General features: G+C 36.0%; 1 protein-coding gene across 1 annotated transcript in view; it reads left to right on the forward strand.

The window, feature by feature from the left end:
- FAF1 (Fas associated factor 1) overlaps nt 1-23,806 on the forward strand; it is a 484,966-nt gene that overhangs the window by 334,147 nt on the left and 127,013 nt on the right. The window contains exons 9-10 of the mRNA XM_082669609.1: nt 12,818-12,913; nt 23,116-23,242. Of these exons, the coding sequence (XP_082525735.1) occupies nt 12,818-12,913; nt 23,116-23,242 (223 nt within the window). The remainder of the gene's footprint in view (nt 1-12,817; nt 12,914-23,115; nt 23,243-23,806) is intronic.

A 23,806-nucleotide genomic window follows, 5' to 3' on the forward strand; every position in this document is an offset into this window, starting at 1 on the left:
TAAGAATGTCATATAAACTCTTGAGAAGAGATGAGAAACATCTCAATAAACTTTGTTGACCTAGGAAAATAATATTTTACTAGGTATTGGTCAACATCTGGATGTTTTTGGTGTGGAAAAGATTAAGTAATGTATTTGGTTGCTCTGTGTATGTTTCAAAATACATATTAACTAAGTTAAATGTAGTTGACGTAAGGTGTAAAACACTTAAATTATACCAATAAGGTATAAAACACTTAACTTATACCAATAAACACTTAACCAATACCAGTATTGGCATCTAGTCTTAAATTCTTTAAAAAAATATATTTTTTAAATTTTTATACAATTTTAAAGGTTACTTTCCATTCACAATTATTACAAAACAAAATAGTGACTATATTCCATGCATCGTCCAGTACATCCTTGAGCCTATCTTACACCCAATAGTTTGTATCTCTCACTCCCCCACCCCTAAATCACCCCTCCCCCTCCCCATTGGTAACCACTAGTTTGTTTCCTATATCTGTGAGTAGGCTTAAATTTCTTAAAAGACAAATAATTGTGCATTGCATCTGGAAACACCTATATGATATTCCTTCCTTCTGTCAAAGAGCCAAAGATTAAGTTGTGTGTGTGTGTGTGTTTCAAATTGCAAAATTAACTAAGTCCACTATTCTAGGCACCTTTTTATTTATCATCTTTTAATGTTGTCAACCAAGATATTATTCTTATTTCTCATATGACGAAACTGAAATCTTACGAGGTTAAGCGACTTACCTGGGAAATGACATTAAATATCAAAACTAGGATCCTAAGCCAGGTTATCTGCATCCAAGTACCTGGCATATAATAGGAACTTAATAAATGTTTATTGAATGACTACGTTATAGACTCTGAGTAACGATATGGTTAGTATAGCTTATTCAGCAAATAGCTCTAAATTATGAAGTAATTATAGGGAAGAAGAAGGGCAAAGTCAAGAGAAATCTGCACATGTTTCAGATTACTTTCTCCCCCTCACCAGTCTTGTGGGTTAGAAGCAATATATTTAATATCTTATTTTCTCTCTTCTGCCCTCCACCAGAGGGTGCTCATAAGCAATTAAATAACAGAAAGCAGTAGAGACAGAAATTGAGAAACCAGTACCATTTTAATTCGCAACATGGATAATTGGCCTCTGTGCAAAATGGTTGACTTTAAAACAGAACTCTTGATTCAGTTGAAATAGCTTCTTCAGTTTAAAGTTGCCTTGCAAATAACAACTTGTCTGCTTGCCTGTACTACTATCTTTATGCAAGTAAACCTGATCATTTTTGCTAAATAGGTGTGGGAAAGACTATGCCACTAGGCAGCATCAGGATGGTCTAATAGGGCAGTATTTCTTGCATAATTTAATGCTCTTCAGTAGTATTCTAGTATTCTGAAGTATTTCAGATGCTCTTCTAAGTGTACTCATTAGAATCAATAAATAGTAGGATTCAAGGATGCTGTTATTATCTATATATTTAGTTTATAAAAATACATCTAATTCTGTTGCAGTGGGCAACTTTTTATCTCCCTATGGTGTAATCTGGTTTTAGGGGCTAGGATGCAATAGAAGATTTTTTAAAAAAAACTTTTGTGTTGAGCATCCTTTTTTGATAGAAAGAACTCAAGGTAATGTTGGACCAAGTGCAGAGAAGCATGAAGGTGGGCAATCATAATGTGGAAAAGTAGCATCAGGTGATTCTCCTTGTTCTGAAGCTCCCAGGCAGATTAAAAGAAACAAAGAACAAGTCAGAAGCATTTCTGATTATTTTCACATATATTTTCTAAAATTTTTTAGAAATTTGAGGTAATTAAATCAAGATAGTTATTATTTTACAACTAACTATAACATCTGAAGAACACAGTTAACATTAGTTAGTAGAAAGACGTAGGATACGAGTCAAGAGAATATGTTTTTGCTATCATTAAGCAGATATGTGACTTGGGGAAAACAATTTTACCTCTCTACATCTCAGTTTCTCTCCCTGTTAAATGTGAGGATTAGACTAGATCTTGTGAGAAGAAACTGCCTTTCATTTGGAATCTGTTGAGGATGATGGGACTCCTGATAGAATAAGTTTAAGAACAGGCTGCTGATACCTTTCCCTCTGGAGATTCTCAATGCTAGCTTGGAATGGAGCTGGGGATGCTTGACAGGGAGGGTATGGCAGCAATGCTTAACTCAGTTAAGGCTTCAAGATCTGTGGTCTCCTGCCTGGGATGCCACAATTGATGAATTCTAAGGACCCTTCTGATTCTAGTATCTTATGAGTCTAAAATGAAGCCATCTGTAGGAAGCCATCCTTGTTTCTTCCAGCTCTGCTTTCTTATATGATAACATTCATGTTTACGTACATAACAAAAAAACCTCAGAATTTGTTACTGTTGGTTTATTTCATTAAACCTTACCAACTTGCCAAATCAATTGGGCACTATAACACAGCAAGGCCAGACAGAGGACACAGTTTTTTAGCTATTTACACAGGAGTTTTGTAGATAATTGATCTTGATTTATACATCTAATGATATTCTATTGGTTCCAGATTATTATTAGTCACTTCCTTTTTAACAGTGTGTTTTTTTATGAGGTGACTAAACTGCTATTTAACCCTGCTACAAGAATGTGTCAGTGGGCTAGTCCAGACAAGTGGAGGTGCACTTGGTAACTAACATTCTTAATATGCTTGCTTCAACCTGCCACAAATTAAAAGCTCTGTGATTTTTCTAGCACATAAGTGATTTAAAAAAAAAAAAAGGCTTGGATTGTGAATAAATAAGCTTTTTTGATTTGCACTCTGGTTGGCAGTAAATGAAACTTCAGCCTCATGATTCAGTTTTGCTTAAAACTACCTTAATAATCTGTCTAGCTAAGCAGTGAGCTTCTGAAAATTTTAAAGGGTTGATCCAGCAGTCATCTTCGGGGCTCGGTAAAAAGGCTTCGTGTTGCTCAGAAACATGATGTAGTTGAAAACTCCATGGCCTTTGGAGTAAAATCTGCTTTGCCACTTAGTGGTTGATTGATCTTACATAAATTATGCTACCTCTCTAAGGCTGTTTTATGATTTATACAATCATGATTGTCTTTAATTTGTAGGATCATCATGTAGGGTAGACATATGTTAAGCACTTAATATATAGTACCTGGCAAATTGACGGTATCTAGGAGTAGCTGTCTTAATTAAGCCAAAGAAAGTAATTATTGTTTATCAGACCATGAGACAACATATAGTTGGGCCTTAATAGTTGTTTGATTGAATTCTTTTTAAATGGCTCTGAGATAAGACTGCCTGAGTTTAATTTTGGTTTGCTACTCAGTACCTGTATGACCTTGGCCAAGCTTCTTAATCTATGTAAGGCTTAGTATCCTCATCTTTAAAAAGGGGATTATAATAATACCTATCTGGCAGGGTTATTGTGAGAACTAAGTGGAGTAATGCATATAAAGCAATTTGCACAATACCAATACACATTAAACTCTCAATAATAGCAATTAGTTAAAAAATATTTTTAAAACTACGGAGTGGTTTCATGGGTAAATACGTATTTCAAAACTTGTCAAATGATACTCTTCAAAATATGTGTAGTTATTGTAGATCAATTATACCTCAATAAAGCAATACTTAGTGTTTGTGTTTGTGTGTATATGTGGTATGTATATATATATTCTTTTTTTAAAAACACTATTTCTTTTTTTATTATTTATTTATTTATTTATTGGCTGCGTTGGGTCTTTGTTGCTGTGCGCAGGCTTTCTCTAGTTGTGGCGAGCGGGGGCTGCTCTTCGTTGCAGTGCGGGAGCTTTTCATTGCAGTGTCTTCTCTTGTTGTGGAGCACGGGCTCTAAGCACACGGGCTTCAGTAGTTGTGGCACGCAGGCTTAGTTCCTCCGCAGCGTGTGGGATCTTCCCAGATCAGGGATCAAACCCGTGTCCCCTGCACTGGCAGGCAGATTCTTAACCACTGCGCCACCAGGGAAGCCCCTATATATTCTTCATATTGTGTTGATTGTATTTAATGCTGGTGCCCAGTATCATTCCCAAACCTGGATGGAATTAATGACGCTGGTGTCAAGATGATGACAAGCTTGAAAACATGGTTGTAAAAAAACTTTCTTTTATTAATGTTCTTTTTGAAACACAAGGGAATTGTATTTTACAAACTGATTTTTTAAAGATACATATAGTAAAGCTATACTTTCAGAACTGTTAGTTTGTGTTCCTAAGTGTGTCACATGCAGGGTGAGGATCCTGCAGGTGACTGAACTGAGTTTTCTTAGTGACTTATTAAGATCACAGTCCATTAGAGTTGGAAGGGATCTCAGAGGTCATTCATGTGGGTTGCTCCCATATATTACAAAAGAGAATGTTAATTCTCCTGATGACTGGCTCAAGGTCCCATAACCTGGTCTCCTAAATTCTTGTTCAATACTTTTTAAATGTCTTAACGTGTCATTAACAGTGAGGAATAAAGACAGGCTACAAGTGTGTATTTGGGAAAAGGCTAAAATTTGGCTACAAAATAAAAATACTTTTAAGAGCTAATCCATATGTTTAAAGAAAGCATTACTGAGAAGGGCCTAATAAACACCCTGAGGACCAAGCCTAAAATAATAATAATACTTGTCAGAGATAGCCAGTGATCAATTATGATGGTTTACAGGAGTTGTCTTTTGTACATTGTTTTGGTATTTCATTTTAATTTGTTTATAAGGAAATTATGTAAGAGAAAACATTGAGAAGATTCTCAAACTTCATAGAAGAATGTGCTTTGGAGGTTTCTCAATTGTTTCAAATAATTGCCATTATTATTTATGAAAATTGGTTTCATCTGCGCACATTACATACTCCAGCAGTTCACAACTTTTTGGTCTCAGGATCCTTTTGTACTCTTAAAAAGTCATCAAGATGCCAAAGAGCTTTGGTTTATGTAGATTATATCTACTGACATTTGTCATATTCAAAATTAATATTGAGAAAAATTAAATGTTTAAGATAACAATAATAAATTGATTATATGTTAATATAAATAGCATTTCTTTTATGGAAAGTAATTGTATTTTCCAAAAAATAAAATTAGTGGGTAGAGTGATGTTTTACACTTTTACATATCTCCTTAACGTCCGGCTTAATTGAAGACAATTTGTATTCTCATGTCTTCTGAATTCAGCCTGTTCTGATATGTTGTTTTTGTTGACGTATATGAAGAAACTCTATCCTCACACTGATCTGTAGTTGGAAAAGGGAGGAGTATTTTAATAGTCTTTTCAGATAATTGTGAATATTCTTCTTTGATACAAAACTGACAAGTGATAGTTTTCTAAAGGCTGGTTTCAATGTGGAATCTGGAGCCATATCAATGTACTTTTTGTACTTTGTTACAGCAATATCCCTTGGTCTGTCTTGCACTTTGAGTAGATCCTTTATCCATACCTGATTTTACAGCGTCATGAATTCATTGTTATTTGGAGAGTATTGGTCCTCTGAGTTATACAGATTTTCTAATGTTGAAAGATTTCATTATATAATATCAAAAAATCACTTCTGCTAATATCACCACCGATCTCATTAGAAAAGTCTTTAAGCATTAGGGAGCTATTGAGTCCATGGTGGCTGATGATTTTCCAAAATTTTAATTTTGAATTTTGAAAACTCAAATTTTGTCATTGGCAATTAATACTTCCAGACTTGTTCCTTGAAATAACAAGCTTGCTTCATTCATTTTGGAGGAGAATCCTGTCAAATACCTAAATCTGAATAACCATAATTCGTCTGCCAGTCATTTAAGTAATAATAGTGTTCCATGGAAAAAGTAGCTGGTTCAGAACACAACTCAGTTATACAAGTGCTTTTCCCTCAGCACAACCTTAATTCTCTGCTGTGCAGTGTGAGTGCTTTATGCATACTTCCCAGTTGTCACATAGAATATTAAAAGGCATGTGCTCAAGAGTCAAGCTTAATTAAAAGTAATAATTTTTGCCCATTCAACAGCGACATTCTTAAGTGAAATTGGCATTTTTACAGTGAGTACATGGCACTGGAGACTTCAACACAATATGGTGTCACTACTTTGGTTTGTGCTAAGGCACCAGCAGTTTTGCCCACCATTGCTTTTTTACCATCAGTGTAAAAAACATAGTGAAAAAGTCAAACACTATATAAGTATTTATTTAGAAAATTATTTTGACTTTGTGGGACCCCTAAAAGGTTCTTAAGAACCTTGTGTTTGTAGACCACACTTCGAGAATCATTGGCATAATGTCTTCCTAAGAAAATACTAAATACTTTCTATAAGAAGAAAAGAAAAGAATTTCAAGTAGATTTTAAGAGTATTCACTAACTGTTGGAATATCTACTGTGTGGCAAATGTATTCTTCTTTAAGCCATTCTCACAGAAAGCCTGTTAGGAGAGGTAATATTATCCATTTTTATAGATGAAGAAACTGAGCTTTGAGATATAAAATATTGATTGGAGTAAATAGTAGAACAGTGACTAGCAGAAGTGAATTTGAACTCAGGACACTCTGACTTTAAAAGTCCTTGCTTTCAATAGAATTAGAAGACAAGCCACAAACTGGGGGAAAACATCTACAAAAGATACATTTGATAAGGGACTGTTATCCAAAATATACAAAGGAATCTTAAAACTCAACAAGAAAACAAACAACTCAGTTAAAAATATGGGCCAAAGACCTTAGGAGACACCTCACCAGAGAATATCCACAAATGACAAAAAACCGTAGGAAAAGATGCTAAACCACATGTCATCAGGAAATGCAAATTAAAATAACAGTGATATACCACTACACACTTATTAGAATGGCCAAAATCCAGCACACTGACAACAGCAAATGCTGGTGAGGATGTAGAGCAACAGGAATTCTCATTTGTTGCTGGTGGGAATGCAAAATGGTACAGCCACTTAGAAGACAGTTTGGCAGTTTCTTACAAAAATAAATATACTCTTACCATATGATCTAGCAATTGTGCTCCTTGGTATTCACCCAAGGGAGTCGAAAACGTATGTCCACACAAAAACCTATACACAGATGTTTATAGAAGCTTTATTCATAATTGCCATAACCTGGAAGCAACCTAGATGTCCTTCAGTAGGTGAATGTAGAAATAAACTGGTACATCCAGACAATGGGATATTATTCCTCACTAAAAAGAAATGAGCTCTCAATTCATGAAAAGACATAGATGAACTTTAAATACGTATTATTAATTCAAAAGGTCCATGCTACATTCACCTGTCTCCTGTTATTAAATAGAAAGAGTTGCTTTTAACAATCCACAAGAATTTTTTAAGTGCCTGCATTTTCCTCAGATTATTTATTAACACTGCAGATTTACTTGATTTTGGTCATTTTTCTTCAAGTCTAATTTTTTTTAATAAATTTATCTGTTTATTTATTTATTTTTGGCTGTGTTGGGTCTTTGTTGCTGCACACGGGCTTTCTCTAGTTGCAGCGAGTGGAGGCTACTCTTTGTTGCAGTGCGTGGGCTTCTCACTGTGGTGGCTTCTCTTGTTGCGGAGCACAGGCTCTAGGCACGCAGGCTTCAGTAGTTGTGGCACGTGGGCTCAGTAGTTGTGGCTGCGGGCTCTAGAGCTCAGGCTCAGTAGTTGTGGTGCACGGGCTTAGTTGCTCCGCGGCATGTGGGATCTTCCCGGGCCAGGGCTCGAACCCATGTCCCCTGAATTGGCAGGCGGATTCTTAACCACTGCACCACCAGGGAAGCCCTCTTCAAGTCTAATTTAAAAACAAATTTGACATCCTTATGGTACTGAGTCCAAGCTCATACTGCTCACCACATGACAGGCCAATAAATCGAGTTGTTGAGGCAAGGAATAGTGACTTTATTTGGAAAGCCAGCAGACCGAGAAGATGGTGTACTAGTGTCCCAAAGAACCATCTTACCTGAGTTAGAATTCAGACTTCTTTTATACTAAAAGGGGAGGGGTGTTGTTGGTTGTTGCAGACTTCTTAGTGCCGGAATCCTTTGTTCTTGCAGCTGTCCACATAGATAGGTCCAGTCACAGTGTTCCTGTAAACCTCCAACAAGACAAATGTTATTTTCTGTTCTGCAGCTTTTTATCTGTATATGAATGGAAAAGTTTTATACCTTTGAAGGTCAGAGCCTTGAGAATGGGCTATCATGTATATTTTCAGGCTATAGGCAACATTCCTAACTTGTAGAAAAAGCAGTTAGAATACAGAGGTTAAAGTAAAAGAAACAGATCCAGTATGGAGTCACATTTGTTCTTCCCTGTTACACTTTCAGTCATCAGCTGACAAGAAGAATCAGCTTGAATTCTTGCCTACAGTGGCTATCATGTTTAAAAATGTGGTCTTATTTTTAAAATGTAAATACCGTAAAATCGCTTATTTTTGTAAAGAGGAGTTTGTTGAACAGTTTAAAATATATAAGCTTTTTGTGTTAATGTAGTAGAATATATACTTGTCATATTAATTCATTAATTTAGCATTATTTTGAATCAGTGTTATGTTCTCACTGGTCATTTTATCCCAAGCCACAAGTACTCATTCACAGAATAACAAAAAGAGCGTTTGTTGAGTATCTGCTGTGGGCTAGGCATTGTTCTTAATGCTTTACACATATTAGCTCAGGCTTATCCCAACCCTGTGAGAAAGTACTGGTCTAATACTATCTCTATTATGTATCATTAGGGCAGCGATGGTTTTTTTGTTTTTTTGTTTTTTTTTTTTTTGCGCTATGCGGGCCTCTCACTGTTGTGGCCTCTCCCGTTGTGGAGCACAGGCTCCGGACGCGCAGGCTCAGCGACCATGGCTCACGGGCCCAGCCGCTCCGCGGCACGTGGGATCTTCCCGGACCGGGGCACGAACCCGTGTCCCCTGCATCAGCAGGCGGACTCTCAACCACTGCGCCACCAGGGAAGCCCGGTTTTTTTGTTTTTTATTTGTTTAGTTTCATCTGTCTTATAGGTGTATATTCATCATCTTCCCAAGACATTTTCCAAAATATCTTTTAAAGGCTTATTTATAAGGACTTCCAACACTTGCAGTTGTGAGATTATACCTCTAAGAATAATCATGAAATTGGTGTTAAATATCCTTGTCTCCTTTATTAACCAATTCTGACAGATGAGCTCTGTAAGCACCTGAAGCATCATTGACAGGAGAGGGGAAGGGTTATTTCAGGCTAATTTGTTTTTCCCAAACAGTCTATTGTAGTTAAAATTAAAGTATTTGAGGGAGCATTCTGTAATATGAGAACCTTTGTAAACACAAATATAAGGCAACGTTTTCGGAGAAAGAATTTTAGATAAGACCTAATCTTATATTTTGGTATTTTAGGTATATAAGTGTCTTATGGAATTTCTTTGATTCTGTGTCTCTCCTACAATTTATATTTTTTAGGTTTTATAATACTCATATCTGATTTCCATGTACATTAGAGCCATTTATTTTAATCTCAGAGATATTTTTCTTTTTTCACTCAACTGTAGGGATTGTTAACAATTTTCTTAATGATAAGCTTAGGAGAGAACTAGACAGGCCCCGTTCTTGCCCTCATAGAACCTTCTACAGTGTTAAGCTAGACTTACAGGTTTTTTTGTCCTCTCCACTTTTCAGTTACAAATATTATCTGTATTCTTATTCATTACATAGCCAAGATCTGTGTTTATTTCCAGTATAATTTCAAGCTTAAATTTATGACATTTGCTCAAATAGGGATCATTGTTCTTTATATAGAAAGCCTTTATTGAGTATTTCTGTTCCTAGAGATTACCAGTTTACAAATTTTTCCACCCCACCAATGTGTTTAAGTATGCAAGTTCAAGTAGTTAACGAAAGCATATAACTCACAGTGTTACTTTCTGGGGAAAAACTGCTTTAACCTAGTACAGTGAAGGACTGTGACTCATTTCAAAATCTATTTTCAACTCTTTATTCAGTTTTTTTCTGGCTATATTATATTAGACTTAATTCTCTGACTTCCCATCATGGCAGATACAGAGATTCAAAATGGGTTCAAAAATTCAATATAGGATAAAGTCAAGATTCCTTTATTTTACTGTTTAATTCTACATACTTGCCGCACACCTAGGGGTATAATCTTCTGGACACTTAAGGATTGGAAGAGGTTAGTGAAAAAGTAGGTTAAAGCAATCTTGTGATTGAAAGATTACCATTATATAGAGGTTAATTAACTAATATGATGTATGTAAATCTAAATGTAAATTTTCAACTATAAAGTCAAACAAACCTGCAAATTTCTAGTCAAACAAACCTAGAAATTTCTTTTTCTAATTTCTTGCAAAATAAATACTCCAATGATAATAATATTGGTTATTTACAATTACATAACCATTTGATTTCACATACATTATCTTATTGGATCTTCATACCAACTCTGTGAGAGAAATAGAACAATTGTAATACACCATTTTCTAAGTAAGAAAACTGAAGTACAGAAATTCTAAGTGATTTTGCCCATTGTCGTTGAGTGCTTTAGCCAGCCTGGAACCTCCACCTTCTGACTTCACATCTGTTACAGCTTTGGTCATGAGTCCCAGCAAACCTTTACTGTAGCCCTAACTTCTTGAAATCACTCTCTAAGTAACTATTGTCCCTTCCAAGGGTTCCCCAGCTCTACTGAGACTGTGATATAATCCCAGCTTGCCTCATTTGTATTCCTTTTTCTGTCTCTGTTCCTATGTGTATCTCTTGTCTCCCTGACTGGTATATCTGTTCCCTTAAAACAGACACTATGCCTTATATTTAATCAATGCCGGGCACATAGAAATTCTTGACCCTTTAATTTCCTCAGTGTAGAGTGAGGCCTACTTGTTCAGCTATGGACTAAGGAGAAAGTGCTGGCCACTGTCCTCTTATCTTCAGGAATTTTAGTAGCTATGGGGAAGGTTAATATTGATAACTGTGGAGACAAGCCCATTAAAGAGCCAGCCCATTTGTAGTACCATGTACTTTTAGTGAGCGCCTTCCTCCAGCTCCTCCTAAAATATGTCCTCTTTTAATTTACGATTGCTCTGTATGCAAAGGTAGTGACAGTGGAAGTTAATCACCATTCCTCTTCGCCAGGTCCTAAAAATAATGACCATTGGAGTGATAACAGCTCTTCTGCCTATTTCAGTATAGTTTCAAAGCCATCTTTTCTTACTTTATTCTTTTAACCCTTTCAAAAGTCCATTGAGGTAGTTAGGGCAGGGATTACTCACCTCAATTAATAGAAGAGGGAACTCTAGCTTAGAACAGAGAAATGACTTTTCCAAGATCAGGAAGCTAGGTGGTACTTAAATTGAGATTTTTCTGGCTCTTCCAGTTCTCTTTCCATTACACTACACTGCTTCTGATTGTCAGTGACATTTACCATCATTACTATTTCATTACCAGAGGATTTCAGAGTGAGGGAGGAGAACTTTTTTCAAATGAAAAAATGAAGGCAGCGTGTCTTGAAATTTTGCCTGTGCTTCTTATCCAGCTTAGCTTTGCTTTTATTTGTACTGAAATGAAATAAATTGAGCTAATTATGACAATTATTTTGATGGATATAATTGAGTAGAAATGACAGTCATTGCAGTTTTGCTTTTATTTATTTATTTTACTAATCAGGCCTTTTAGCATTTGTAAAGTACAATGCCAAAATATCTAAGTGCAAAAGCAAACAAACAAAAACCTCTAATGAGACTAAAGGAAAGATAACAATAAAAAAACACATGATTTTTATCTGTAGAATCTATACGACAGCACATACCATACACGATTGAAAATACCTGGATATTTAGGTGACATTTGCATTTTCCATTCCAGTATTTGTCTTCAGATAATTAGCCTAACTATAACACGTTTGAATTGTAGTTAGGACTGACCCATTATTGTGTCTGGTCCCTATGAATTTACAGAGATTTGGGTTTCCTCATGTATCAATTTAATTCACACCTCCCCCAAAGTTACAACGAATGCTTTCAGTGTGCTAGTGGATACCCTATTTTATTTCTAATAAGAATAAAAGGAACTTCACTGTATATCATCATTACATTAAATGTGTGTCATTTTACTAACACCAAAGAAAAATACCATCCTTTGGCTATTTAATATTGTTTTAATTCTTTTATGCAGACAAAAGTGACATGCATTCATATTTTCCTAAATTTAATTTAAATCTCAAAATATTTAATATCAGACCCAAAATAAAATTCAATAGAAATAAATATATATTACTTTCATTGTTTTGGCTAAATTTGGTTAGCGTTTTAGATCATAATGGTAATAAAACTGAATGTCTGTGTGCCAGGTACTGTGCTAGGAGCTTTACATATATTATAGACTCATCAGCTATAATGATCTGAAATTGTGGATTAATATTGAGTAGAGCATAAATGACATTGTTACCATGTATAGAAATGTGTTTGTTTTTTTTAAATGTCTTCGACAAACACTCTTCCAAGTACCCTTCAAAATAGATTTATAAAGTATTGCCCTGGGAATTGGGAAATAGAGGTGTTATTCTACTAATCAGAAAAGTAACAGACATGCTGGGGTGGGGAGGTGTATATGATTAGCTTTACTTTAAGCTTGTTACAGTTTCCTGGAGCTCCAGTCTATTGTCTAATGAAAAATAGCCTTGCTGTTGTAACATCCGTATATGGAAAAATTTTCAGAGCCTTCCTTTGAATGTAATGCCTAGGCTACTAGAGTGAACTTTCTAATCTTGCTTCAGAAATAGAAAATACCTGAAAAGTAAAATTTTTTTGTGAAATATGACTTCATTTTGTTTACAAATGATGGATTCTACTTTTTGCAGATGTGTCTTGCTGAATCAGGGCTTTCATATCCGTGCCATCGACTTACAGTGGGAAGAAGATCTTCACCTGCACAGACCCGGGAGCAATCCGAAGAGGTAAGCCTGTTTGCTTGCTTTTCATTGAACAGAAGGCCTATCCTCCATTCACATGCCCACTTCCTATTCTTTTTTATCTGCCACAGCAGTGAATAGATAAAGTTAATGTAGCGTGAATAAAGTCTCAGTAAATTCTTAAAGGCAGAAACTTTCCATGCGAGATTATTGCTAATGTGCTCCTTCTTGTTCTGTAAGTTTCATGTTTCAAACAGACAGAATTTGGGTGGATTGGTTGAAATAATTTTTACTTAAAACTGTCAGGTTAACAAAGGAATTTTCTTTGCTGCTGACCATATAGTTGAGTACATTTATTAGGATTCATCCTGAAGGTCCTTTAACTCATTGAGTTGGAGCACCTTCTATGAGCCAGGCATTGTCCTCAATACTAGGTGACAAAGATGAATAACAATGTACCTATATCAAGGTGCTCAAAGGTGATAAATTAGTAAACCAATAATAATGACATAATGTAATAAATGCAGTGATGGCAGTGCATACAAGGTGCTGTAGAAACAAAGAGGGGCAAGGAGATTGAACATGTTTCTGTATGTGATATGCCTGCATGTGTCTTTGTGGGTCTGAACTATATTAAAAGACAGTATCTTTTCCTTGGCTACAATAGCACTGTGTCCAGCCATGACTTTGGTTATAAGGGAATGGGAAAGAGAGCCTGGACATTACAGTTTAAATGTTTTAAAAGTATTTATTAAGCTGCTACTCTGTACTAGGAAAAATCATCATCATGACTTAAAAAGTGCATGCAACAGAGGTCATAAATAAATAGTACAAAAAACTTTATTTATACCAGTGTTTTTTAGGCTAGTACCTGATCCAAGTATTCAAAAGCTTGAGCTCGTCCAGTAAAACCTTTTTCCCACTTACATTCTATGCAAAATATGGTTGCAAAATATTTATTTAAACTTATATATTTTAGACATTCATTATGGAAGCTGCCACAGGACTTCTGCAGCCATCCTCTGAATATGTACTTATATCGCTTAAATATGTGAAAGAGAAAAGGGACTGCATAAGTGAAGTTCTAGTCTATGATCATCCTGTGAAAATGATAATTTGCTACTCGGTTTTTGGAAATCCACCAAGAAGGGAGGTTTTCTCCCTACTACAAATACTACTGTACTGTTTCCTTCGAGACTCTAAAAATGATAATTTCCTTTAAAGAGCCCACACTGTATTTTCCAGCACTTTATCTCACTAATTGCTCATGAAAGGAAAAATGATAGGGTTTCATTGCTTGGCAGAAGTTGCCAGAAATAATTTATTGAAATATTTCCTTCTAGTGCTTGAGTATATTTTTAATGACTAAAGTACGTTATGCGTCAACTCTTTAATGGATAAATCTGCTAACATTAAAAGGGAGCCAACTAGCTCCACCCAAAATTCTTAATTATTCTATGCTCTGAGAGATGACAGTTAACTGTTTCACTTCATTTTATTTCCTTTTTTCACCCTCACCATTATATGTGTTATATGGGCAATCCCTTCAGTGGAAAGAAGTTAATGCCATGTATTGAGGACTAGCGTTTTTGAGGCTGGCATACACTTTAGATTAATTATGGAAGAAGGTAGAATAGGGTTAGAGAGCTTTGCAAAACTAAAACAGCCACCCTTGGGAATATCTTTAAATCTGATTATCTGGGATGAGTCCATTATTTTTCCTTCCCTGGCTAACTGTAAATACCACTTCCTCCAGGGGACTGGTGAGAAATGGGAAAGAAGCTGTGACTTGGTTTTTATGTTGTCATAGAATTATAAAACTGGAAGGGATTTTTTTTATTTGATTTACACTCTCCCATCCATTCCTCCCTCATTCACTTAAACATTTTTCTAATGTCTTCTACATGCCAAACATTAGGATCACAGTCTGTGTGCTAAAGAAGCTCACTCAAAATGTATCTGTGTTTTATCTCCAATGGCAGGGTTCTGTCCTCATGAGGCAACCAGTTCCATTGTTGAGCATCTCTGTCTGTTAATATCAACCTTATATTAAATTGGAAGCTGTGACCTTATAGCTTCCACCCAGTGGTTCTGCTTCTTTCTTCTGGTTTTAACCCTTCTCTTATATGACTTCGTGTATTTCAAGATAATTACCATTTTGCCATTGACTATCTTCAGCCTTGAGTTAAGAAGAAGATACTTGAGACCAGCAGTTAAATTCAGGTTTTGAATTTTATGCATTGTAGTTATGTGTTCTTTAACTGGGGGAATTTTGTTTCTTACATCCTTCTAGCCCTGCAAATACATTTTCCTTATGACAATTTAATATTTTCTCTTTTCTTCCCATCCTCCCCTTGCTCCTAAGTCCCCTTTCAATGACCTTCCCATATTTCTGGGTACCTAGCTAGGTACCTATCTCTCCGCATCACGGATGCTTGGGTGGGACAGTATAGGGGCCCCCTGGACCCAGGTTCCTTAGGAGTCGTCCAATCCTCAGTTGATAGTGGAGGAGCAGGAGGGGTATTCCAAGAATAACAAAAAAAGAAATTTAAAATACAGTTGATGTTAAAACTATTGATTTATATTTTCAGTTACAGAGATGTCTATTGAATACTTAACTATGTGCTAGTCAAATGAATATAAACTGAAAATTTCGTATTATATAACTAATGAGAAAAGTGAGATAAGCATAAGATACTAGGGGAGCACATGTATGGGGGAAGGGTTCTATAACCTTCAAGAATGTTTTTAGGCAAAAGACTTGTCTGCCTCATCTACCTCTGTAGCCCTAACACCTAGTAAAGTGCCTGAGGGGCTTCCCTGGCGGCACAGTGTTTAATAATATGCCTGCCAATGCAGGGGACACAGGTTCAAGCCCTGGCCTGGGAAGATCCCACATGCCGCAGAGCAGCTAAGCCCGTGCGCCACAACTACTGAGCCTATGCTCTAGAGTCTGCGAGCCACAACTACTGGGTCCGTGTGCCACAACTACTGAAGCCCACGTGCCTAGAGCTCATGCTCTACAACAAAAGAAGCCACCACAATGAGAAGCCCATGCACCGCAAAGAAGAGTAGCCCCCACTCACCACGACTAGAGAAAGTCCTCGTGCAGCAACGAAGACCCAATGTAGCCAAAAATAAAATAAATGAAATAAATAAATTTATAAAAAGCAAAATAAAATGAAATAAAGTGCCTGGTATACACCAGCCACAGAATAAATAACTGTGAATGAATATTTTTTGAAAACAAGAAGGAGCGGGGGGAGGAGGGAACTACAGCAGTTGACATCCAAATCGAATTAAAAGAATGAGTCACAGTCAGACAAATGAAGAAACATGGAAATAGTATTCCATTCAGAGGAAATAGCATGATATAATGTAGTATATGGGGCGACATGAGTGCAGTTTGTTCATGCAAAATAAAGTGGGAGGGGACTTCCCTGGCGGTCCAGTGGTTAAGACTTCGCCTTCCAATGCAGGGGGTGCAGGTTCAGTCCCTGGTCAGGGAGTTAAGATTCCACATGCCCTGGGCCAAAAAACCAAAACATTAAAAAAAAAAACAGAAGCAATATTGCAACAAATTCAATAAAGACTTAAAAAAAAAAAGAACTTTGTAAATAAAAATAAAGTGCAAGACAAAGCAAGATAAAAGGTGAGACAATGGTGAATAGGTCTTGTATGTCAAGTTGGGAACTTGAACTCTGGGCAGGCACAGAAGGCTTTTAAGTGGGGAATGATTTTTTTATTTTCCCAGATGGACATTTTAGAGAAAAGCACTTTGCTATGCAGAGGCTAGATGTAAAGGAAGCAAGACTGGAGACAGAGAAATCAGATATGAATCTATTGTGCTAGTACAGGCAGAAGATAATGAGACCCTCAACTAGAACATCACTAGTTAAAAAAAGAGAGAAGGAAGTGGATCAGGATATATTTTGGAGGGAAAATCAGTAGGATTGGTGACTGATAGGATCTGTGGGAGAAGTAAGAGGGAGGAGATAAGGATACGTAGGTTTTGGCTTAAATGACAGAAAAGATTCAATCAGTAGTCATTAAATAAATTCTGATTACATACCTACTGTACACCTGACACTGGCATAAGTGCTGGGAATATGGCTGTGGAAAAAGCCTTTCTGTAAAGTCTTTACAGTCTTTCTGTAAAGGAGCTTGTACCTATCAAAATGAAATTGAATGCAGATAGTTGCCAAAAATCTGTGTTTCAGTTTTTAAAACTTGTTGAGACAAGTATTTAACTTGTTTGCCAATGGGTACAATGCCACATACTCACCACAGGCAGACAAGCTAAATAATAACCCAGTTCCTCCTGAGCATCTCCATCTGAATGTCCACTACAGATTCACTCTGTATAAAACTGAACTTACCATGTCTTCCCCAAAACCCATCTCCTCACTCTTATTAATGCTCATTGTCAACCCAAGACAAAAACTGTTCATTCCAGTCATAGAGGGACCTACTGTTCTTTGAAACTGTCCCAACTGATCTGATATATCAAGATTTTTATGGTCCTTTCCTTTTTGACTGTTCAAATTAGAATATTTTTATGTCAGCATCAAATTTTTTACCCTAATTTATTAGTTGAGGTGTTTGCTATTAGACTTTATGTTCTGCCCATTATCTTGATCCTACCCCCACTAGCCTCTCCCACAACATGGGAGGGCTAAGGGCTCTCTCTTGCATTTTTATCCTCTCCTTCTCTATTGTTTCCTTCTCTTCATCTTAAGAATATGTTCAGATCTTCTCATCCTAAATATATATATATATATATATATATATATATATATATATATATATATATATGTATATATTCCTTCAAACTTAGCTCCCCTTCAAGCGTTAGCTCATCTGTTCTTTTTTTCACAGCCAAGCTTCTTAGAGTAATCTGTACCGGCTGACTCTATTTCTTCATTGTCTATTTACTTAACTCACTACAACGTGGCTTCTTTCTACGGAGTTACTAAAGTTGAATTTAACTTTTAGAGAAAGATAATAGTTTTGGGGAGATCGGCTAAGATGACGGAGTAGAAAGACCCTGAGCTCACCTTCTCTCACAAGCACACCAGAATCACAACTATTTGCAGAATAACCATCGATGAAGAAGACTGGAACCTACCAGAAAAAATCTCCTCCAACTAAAGACATAAAGAAGAAACTACAATGAGATGGGTAGGAGGGGCAGACTCATGATATAGCCAAGTCCCATAGTCCCAGGTGGGCGACTCACAAACTGGAGAATAATTACATTGCAGAGGTTCTCCCACAGGAGTAAGTTCTGAGCCCCACGATGAGCTCTCCAGCCCAATGGAATACTGCTCAGCCATAAAAAGGAATGGAATTTTACCATTTGCAGTAGCATGGATGGCCTTGGAAGGTATTATGCTAAATGGAATAACACAGAGAAAGACAAATACTATATGATATCACTTATGTGTGGAATCTAAAAAATACAACAAACTACTGAATATAACAAAAAAGAAGCAGACTCACAGATATAGAGAACAAGCTAGGGGTTACCAGTGGGAAGAGGGAAGGGAGGGCCAAGACAGAGGTAGGGAATTAAGAGGTACAAACTACTATGTATAAAGCTACAAGGATATATTATACAACACAGGGAATATAGGCAATATTTTATAATAACTATAAATAGAATATAACCTTTAAAAGTTGTGAACCACTATGTTGTACACCTGTAACATATAATATTGTACATCAACTATACTTCAGTAAAAAGAAGTATGGAACAGGAGAAAATAGTTTTTATAAAATACCATGCTATGCCACCTTTTTTCACTTTCACAGCCAACTCTGTGGGTCAATATGTCACCTTCTACAGTGGTGATGCAATGATGCTTGCCCAGAGTCATACAGAGAATGGCAAAGTATTCAACACTAGGTCTTTTTTTTTTTTTTAACACTAGGTCTTTTGATTATAAATCAAGGTTTCTTTGTTGTGCTGTGTTTTTTTTTTGTCATAGTGCCATAACTGTCTCTTTCTTAATTCACATCCTACTGAATCTGTTTACATTGCTTGTCTCCACTGAGATTTTTCTCACACCTTACTTCTCAGATTCTTCCTCTTAATTGCCTTTCTAATCTTTGACAGTTATCTTTCCATCTCTTTTACTGTTTCTCCACCAGTTGAAATATATATTCTGTAAACTTTTATCCTTATCACTGTTCTTCCTTTAATTTTTAACTGAATGATCTTATTCATTTCTATAGCCTCTACTATTATTTATCTGTTGATTATTTCGAAATCTAAATCTTTTCTGGGTCTCTTTCTTGAGCTCCTAAAAAGATTTTTTTTTTCCAGTTGCCTACTAGATGTTTTTACCTGGATGCCCTACAGCTTCCTCAAATGTATTCTATCTGAGAACTGGCCTCAGTATTCTTCCTCACCAAACCTGACCTTCGCTACCACTCAGTCACCCAAACTAGAAATTTTTGTTTCATATGCCTCTTTCATTTTTTTCATCCTCAAATCTAATTGGTCAACAATCCCTATCAGTTCTACTGAAGTATATTTTAAGTCTGTCCCCTTCATTGAATTCCCACTACTACTAAAGTATAGGCTCTCAAATTCTTTCACTTGGAACATTGAAATAAGTATCCCTTCTCATGTCTTCAAGTCTAATCTGCCATATGCTGCCAAACCACTGCAAACACACGCACATGCGTGCACATGCACACGCAGATACACACACACACACACACACACACACACACACACATCAGAATTGTTCCCTTGAACAGTCCTCCACCTAAAAACCTTTAGTGATTTCCCTATTGCCATCAGAGTAAAGTCCAAATACCTTAGTGTACCAATTTAAGGACTACTACAATCTAGTTTCATGAAAACTTTCTAGCCTTATAGCCAGTCCACATTCCTCTTCCATACATAGAGCTGATGATTCAGTTTGTTTTTTGGAATTCTTTATTGATTTTTTAAATATCCAGTTTCTTTCTTGTGTTTTTTCTCTGCCTAGAGTACAACTCCCTCCCCACCAATCTTCTATTACATACACTCCACAACACTGATATCTTTTTTAAAGATATGGGTTAAATATTAGCACTTGCGTCAGGCCTTGCACAGTCTTCTAAAGTAATTAATCACTCTTTCCTTTATTCTCCAATAGTCTTTGCTTATACTTTTATTGTATCTCTTAACACACTGGAAAAGACATATTTGCAACTAAATATAGCTTCCTTTAAAATGGGAATTTCTTGAAATTTGGAACCATGTTTTCTCTCTGTATCCCAAGCTTTTAACCTGGTTCTTTGACATGGTAAGTAGTTGGTGAAAGAAATATCAGCTTCAATTATAAGCTTGTCTTATGCATGTATGAGTTCTAAATTTTTGTCTCGAGCAGTTTGGTTATCACCTTTTCTAAGAAGTTTGCCCTGATTCCTCCCACTCCCAATAATTTAGGTGCTCTCCTCTGAACTTACCTGTCATAACACTTATTGTTAGGTATTATAATTATCTATATATATATTGTATTCCTTGAGAGAACATACACTGTATATCTTTCACTCAAGTCCAGGCAATGTAGCATTTAGTAGGGTTTATGAATGTATGGTAAATGATAAAGGGAATAAATGAATGCAATAGAGAGCCAAAATAGAATCACTAATTTTTTTACCTTTTTAAAAAATTTTGAATAAATAGCTTCCCTGGTTTCAAAGAATTTTAGAGCAACCATGACTGAACCAAGAGATTATCTATTCTCATCAGCAAACATTAAGGAAAAAAGATTGTTTATCTCATTTTTTAGAAAAAGATTTTCCTAACCTGTTAGATGGCTGATAAGAAAGAGATTGGGAGTTCCTTATACATAATTAAGTAGCTCATTCTTGCAGATACTTCAATAATTCATATTCAAAATATACTTTTTTCAACAAAATCGGCTTTTTAGATACCTCCCTTTGAAGATGTTATTGTTGTAGGATTTTGTTTTCTGGGATCTTAAGAGAGTTGGGAATTCTGTACTTTGTGAAGACAAAATAATGCATTACATAGGCACAAAATTAAAATCACTGTCCTAGTCCTCTTATTATGGAAAGGGGCTATTATTTGACTGAAAGCTGGATTAGAAGAAAGAGGATAGATGTGGAGGAGTAAGGTAAAAGCAATGAGAAAAAAAAGATGATATATAGAACAGTTCCTTTCTTTTTCATCCCTGTGTCCTCCAAACCTCCTTCTTAATCTAATGCCTCTTTAAGGGAGGGTGAGTACTAGGCAAGACTAAGTGAAGGCTGAGATGATAGCCTAGCTGACAGAAGATGTGAGAAAGTTTGTCATACTGGACTTTTGTTTCTTTCCACTTGCCTGCAAACCTGGCTAAGTACCCTAAAGGAATGTGTAGTGTACCTTTTAGATCCTGAGCCTTTACCCATTTAAGAATTCAAGGGAAGTTCATGCTCCAGATATTTGCCTACCTGAAACAGATGGAATTCAAGTACAGTTATAGTCCTAGTAAATGTGTTATTTTGAAGGGGAGGCTCCTTCACTGTTTTGAAATGAGAAAGGGTTTTGAATTTTTATGCTGTTGAATTGCTGAAATCAAGAGGAGGTCTTGGCTCTATAAAGCAAAACACTAAAGTAGCATTAGGAGTACAAGTAGAACCAAGGCTTCTGTGAGAAATAGTGGTGTAGTCAGAATAGCAGATAGATGCTTAGGGCAAGGACCATTCATTTTTATTCATCCAGTAAGTATATGTACATTTCCTTCTCTATTCAAACCATTGGGAAAACTGTCTTTAAGGTAAGAGGGAAAACGTTAACAATTATGGACATTAATGCTTGGTTATGTCCAAGGAGGAAATGCTAAGCCTGCTGAGTCATATGGAGTAAATATCTTGCCTTCCTTATTTGGAGCTGTTAGACTCACTAGATTAGTAGTTTTAAAAATTGTTCCGTAGTGCCCTGAGAGCCTTCAGAGGTACCCCAGCTATCAAAGGGATGTGAGGAAGAAAAGGCCAAGGCCAGGAGCATTAGGCTACTTGTTGCTCTCTCTCTACATCAGCCAGAGTGGCCTTACTTTTACCTATTGTAGGCACTATAATTTTACATAATATTTTGCTTGGTGCTAGGGGAGGGAGGTAACTCTGTGAAAAGAAATTTGAAAACCGTTAGTGAGAGATCTTTAAAATCCCTTCCAGCTTTAAAATCTATGATTCTATGACTGACTGAACTCTAACATCCCCTCTAGCCAAGTTTCATGAGTCTTTGATTCTGAGTTTCTTTTAATGCATTTTCATAATTTAGGTACATAGCAACATATTTTGAAAGATAGAACTTTCATTTATTCAATGGTCTTTGTAGACTTTATTTATTAAACGTGGTACAGATAGGCACTTAGCCAGTTACCTTGCTGGGACCCCCTTCATATCCAAGACATTAATATTGGTCAGTATTCACAACTCAGTTCAAATGTTTGAAATCTCAGTATTTTTGAGATCCCATTCTAACTTAGAGATCAGGAGCCATTCTAACTTAGAGATCAAGTTCATATTTTGAAACTGATGTTTTTCATTGTACTACCTTATATCTCAACGGATGTTGCTGAAAACAAAATAAACGGAGCATATTTATTAGTGCCCAGCATGTAGTAAATTCTCAGTAAATGTTTATTGAATTGAAGCATCATTATTACATCTCATATGTAATGGCCTTCAGTTTACAAAGAGCTTTCGTATATAGTGTATTTCATGTTATCTTCCAATAACACATGGGGATAGTGTACCATATTTCACTAATGCGAAATTTGAGAACCATTGCAGTAGGGAAGAGGGAAATTTTTAAATGCTACCATTACTTCTGCCCAAAAGTTTAGACTACCATGAGCTTTTTGAAAGACTCGTATAGCTTATTTATCTTTGACCTCTTAGATTGTACCCATTTCTTCATTTATTGAGCGAATATTTCTTGAGCACCTAATTGTATACCATAGGCTGGGGGTAAAACAGATAAAAATCCCAGTCTTCATTGAGTTTGTAAGCATTCTTCTTTTTCACTCAGGCTCTAGCCTTTAGTCTAGGGATATCACAGCAAGATTAGAAATATATGTAAGCCTTAAAATGAGAAATATTAAGCTTCACTCTAGCAAATAGCTTCTTATTTAATAAAACTTTTATAATGCTAATGTCCTATTGTAATTACATAATTTATATTTTGTAATTTGATTTCCTAAAGTCAGTATGAAACTAATCATAGGACTTTCCTTAAATAGCAAAGCACCGATGTTCATATGGTTAGTGATAGTGATGGAGATGACTTTGAAGATGCTTCCGAATTTGGGGTGGATGATGGAGAAGTATTCGGCATGGCTTCATCTGCCTTGAGGAAATCTCCAATGAGTGAGTATTAATAGCTCTTTGGGTCCAGCATTGTAATTCTCCCTCCTAGTGCAGAAACTTATGAGGAACAATGAACTTAAAAATCTCTTACTGACTTTCAGGTTTGGAGAGAGAAAATATAAGAAGTAGACATTATTCATAGGAACTAGAGCCTCTTGAATTTTGATCTTAAGCCCAACCATTCCCAATACTTTAGTAAAATTCATTAAAAACTCAAGGGAATGTAACTTTTGTTTCACATGTATAATTAGTTATGAGTTTGTCTCTTTACTTTAAACCCAGAAATTGATAAACAAAATAGCTGTACTTTTTGTGACTGTACTTGTCACCACACATCTTATTGGAGATATCAGTTTTATCAGTAGTTATATTACTTTTCCATTCACTGGTACCCATCTTTGGAAGGAAAGAAGTAAACTAAATGTGCCATCTCCCTCACTTGCACCTGACAAGATCATAAGTGGTGCTATATACAAAATGACTATTAAAATAAGTCCATAAATGGCTCATTTACTCTGTGAAATTAGGCGACATTCATGGGCAGAAATAGATGTGATATTTACA

Source organism: Grampus griseus (assembly GCF_964374135.1).
Source record: "Grampus griseus genome assembly, chromosome: 1".
Classification (NCBI taxonomy): domain Eukaryota; kingdom Metazoa; phylum Chordata; class Mammalia; order Artiodactyla; family Delphinidae; genus Grampus; species Grampus griseus.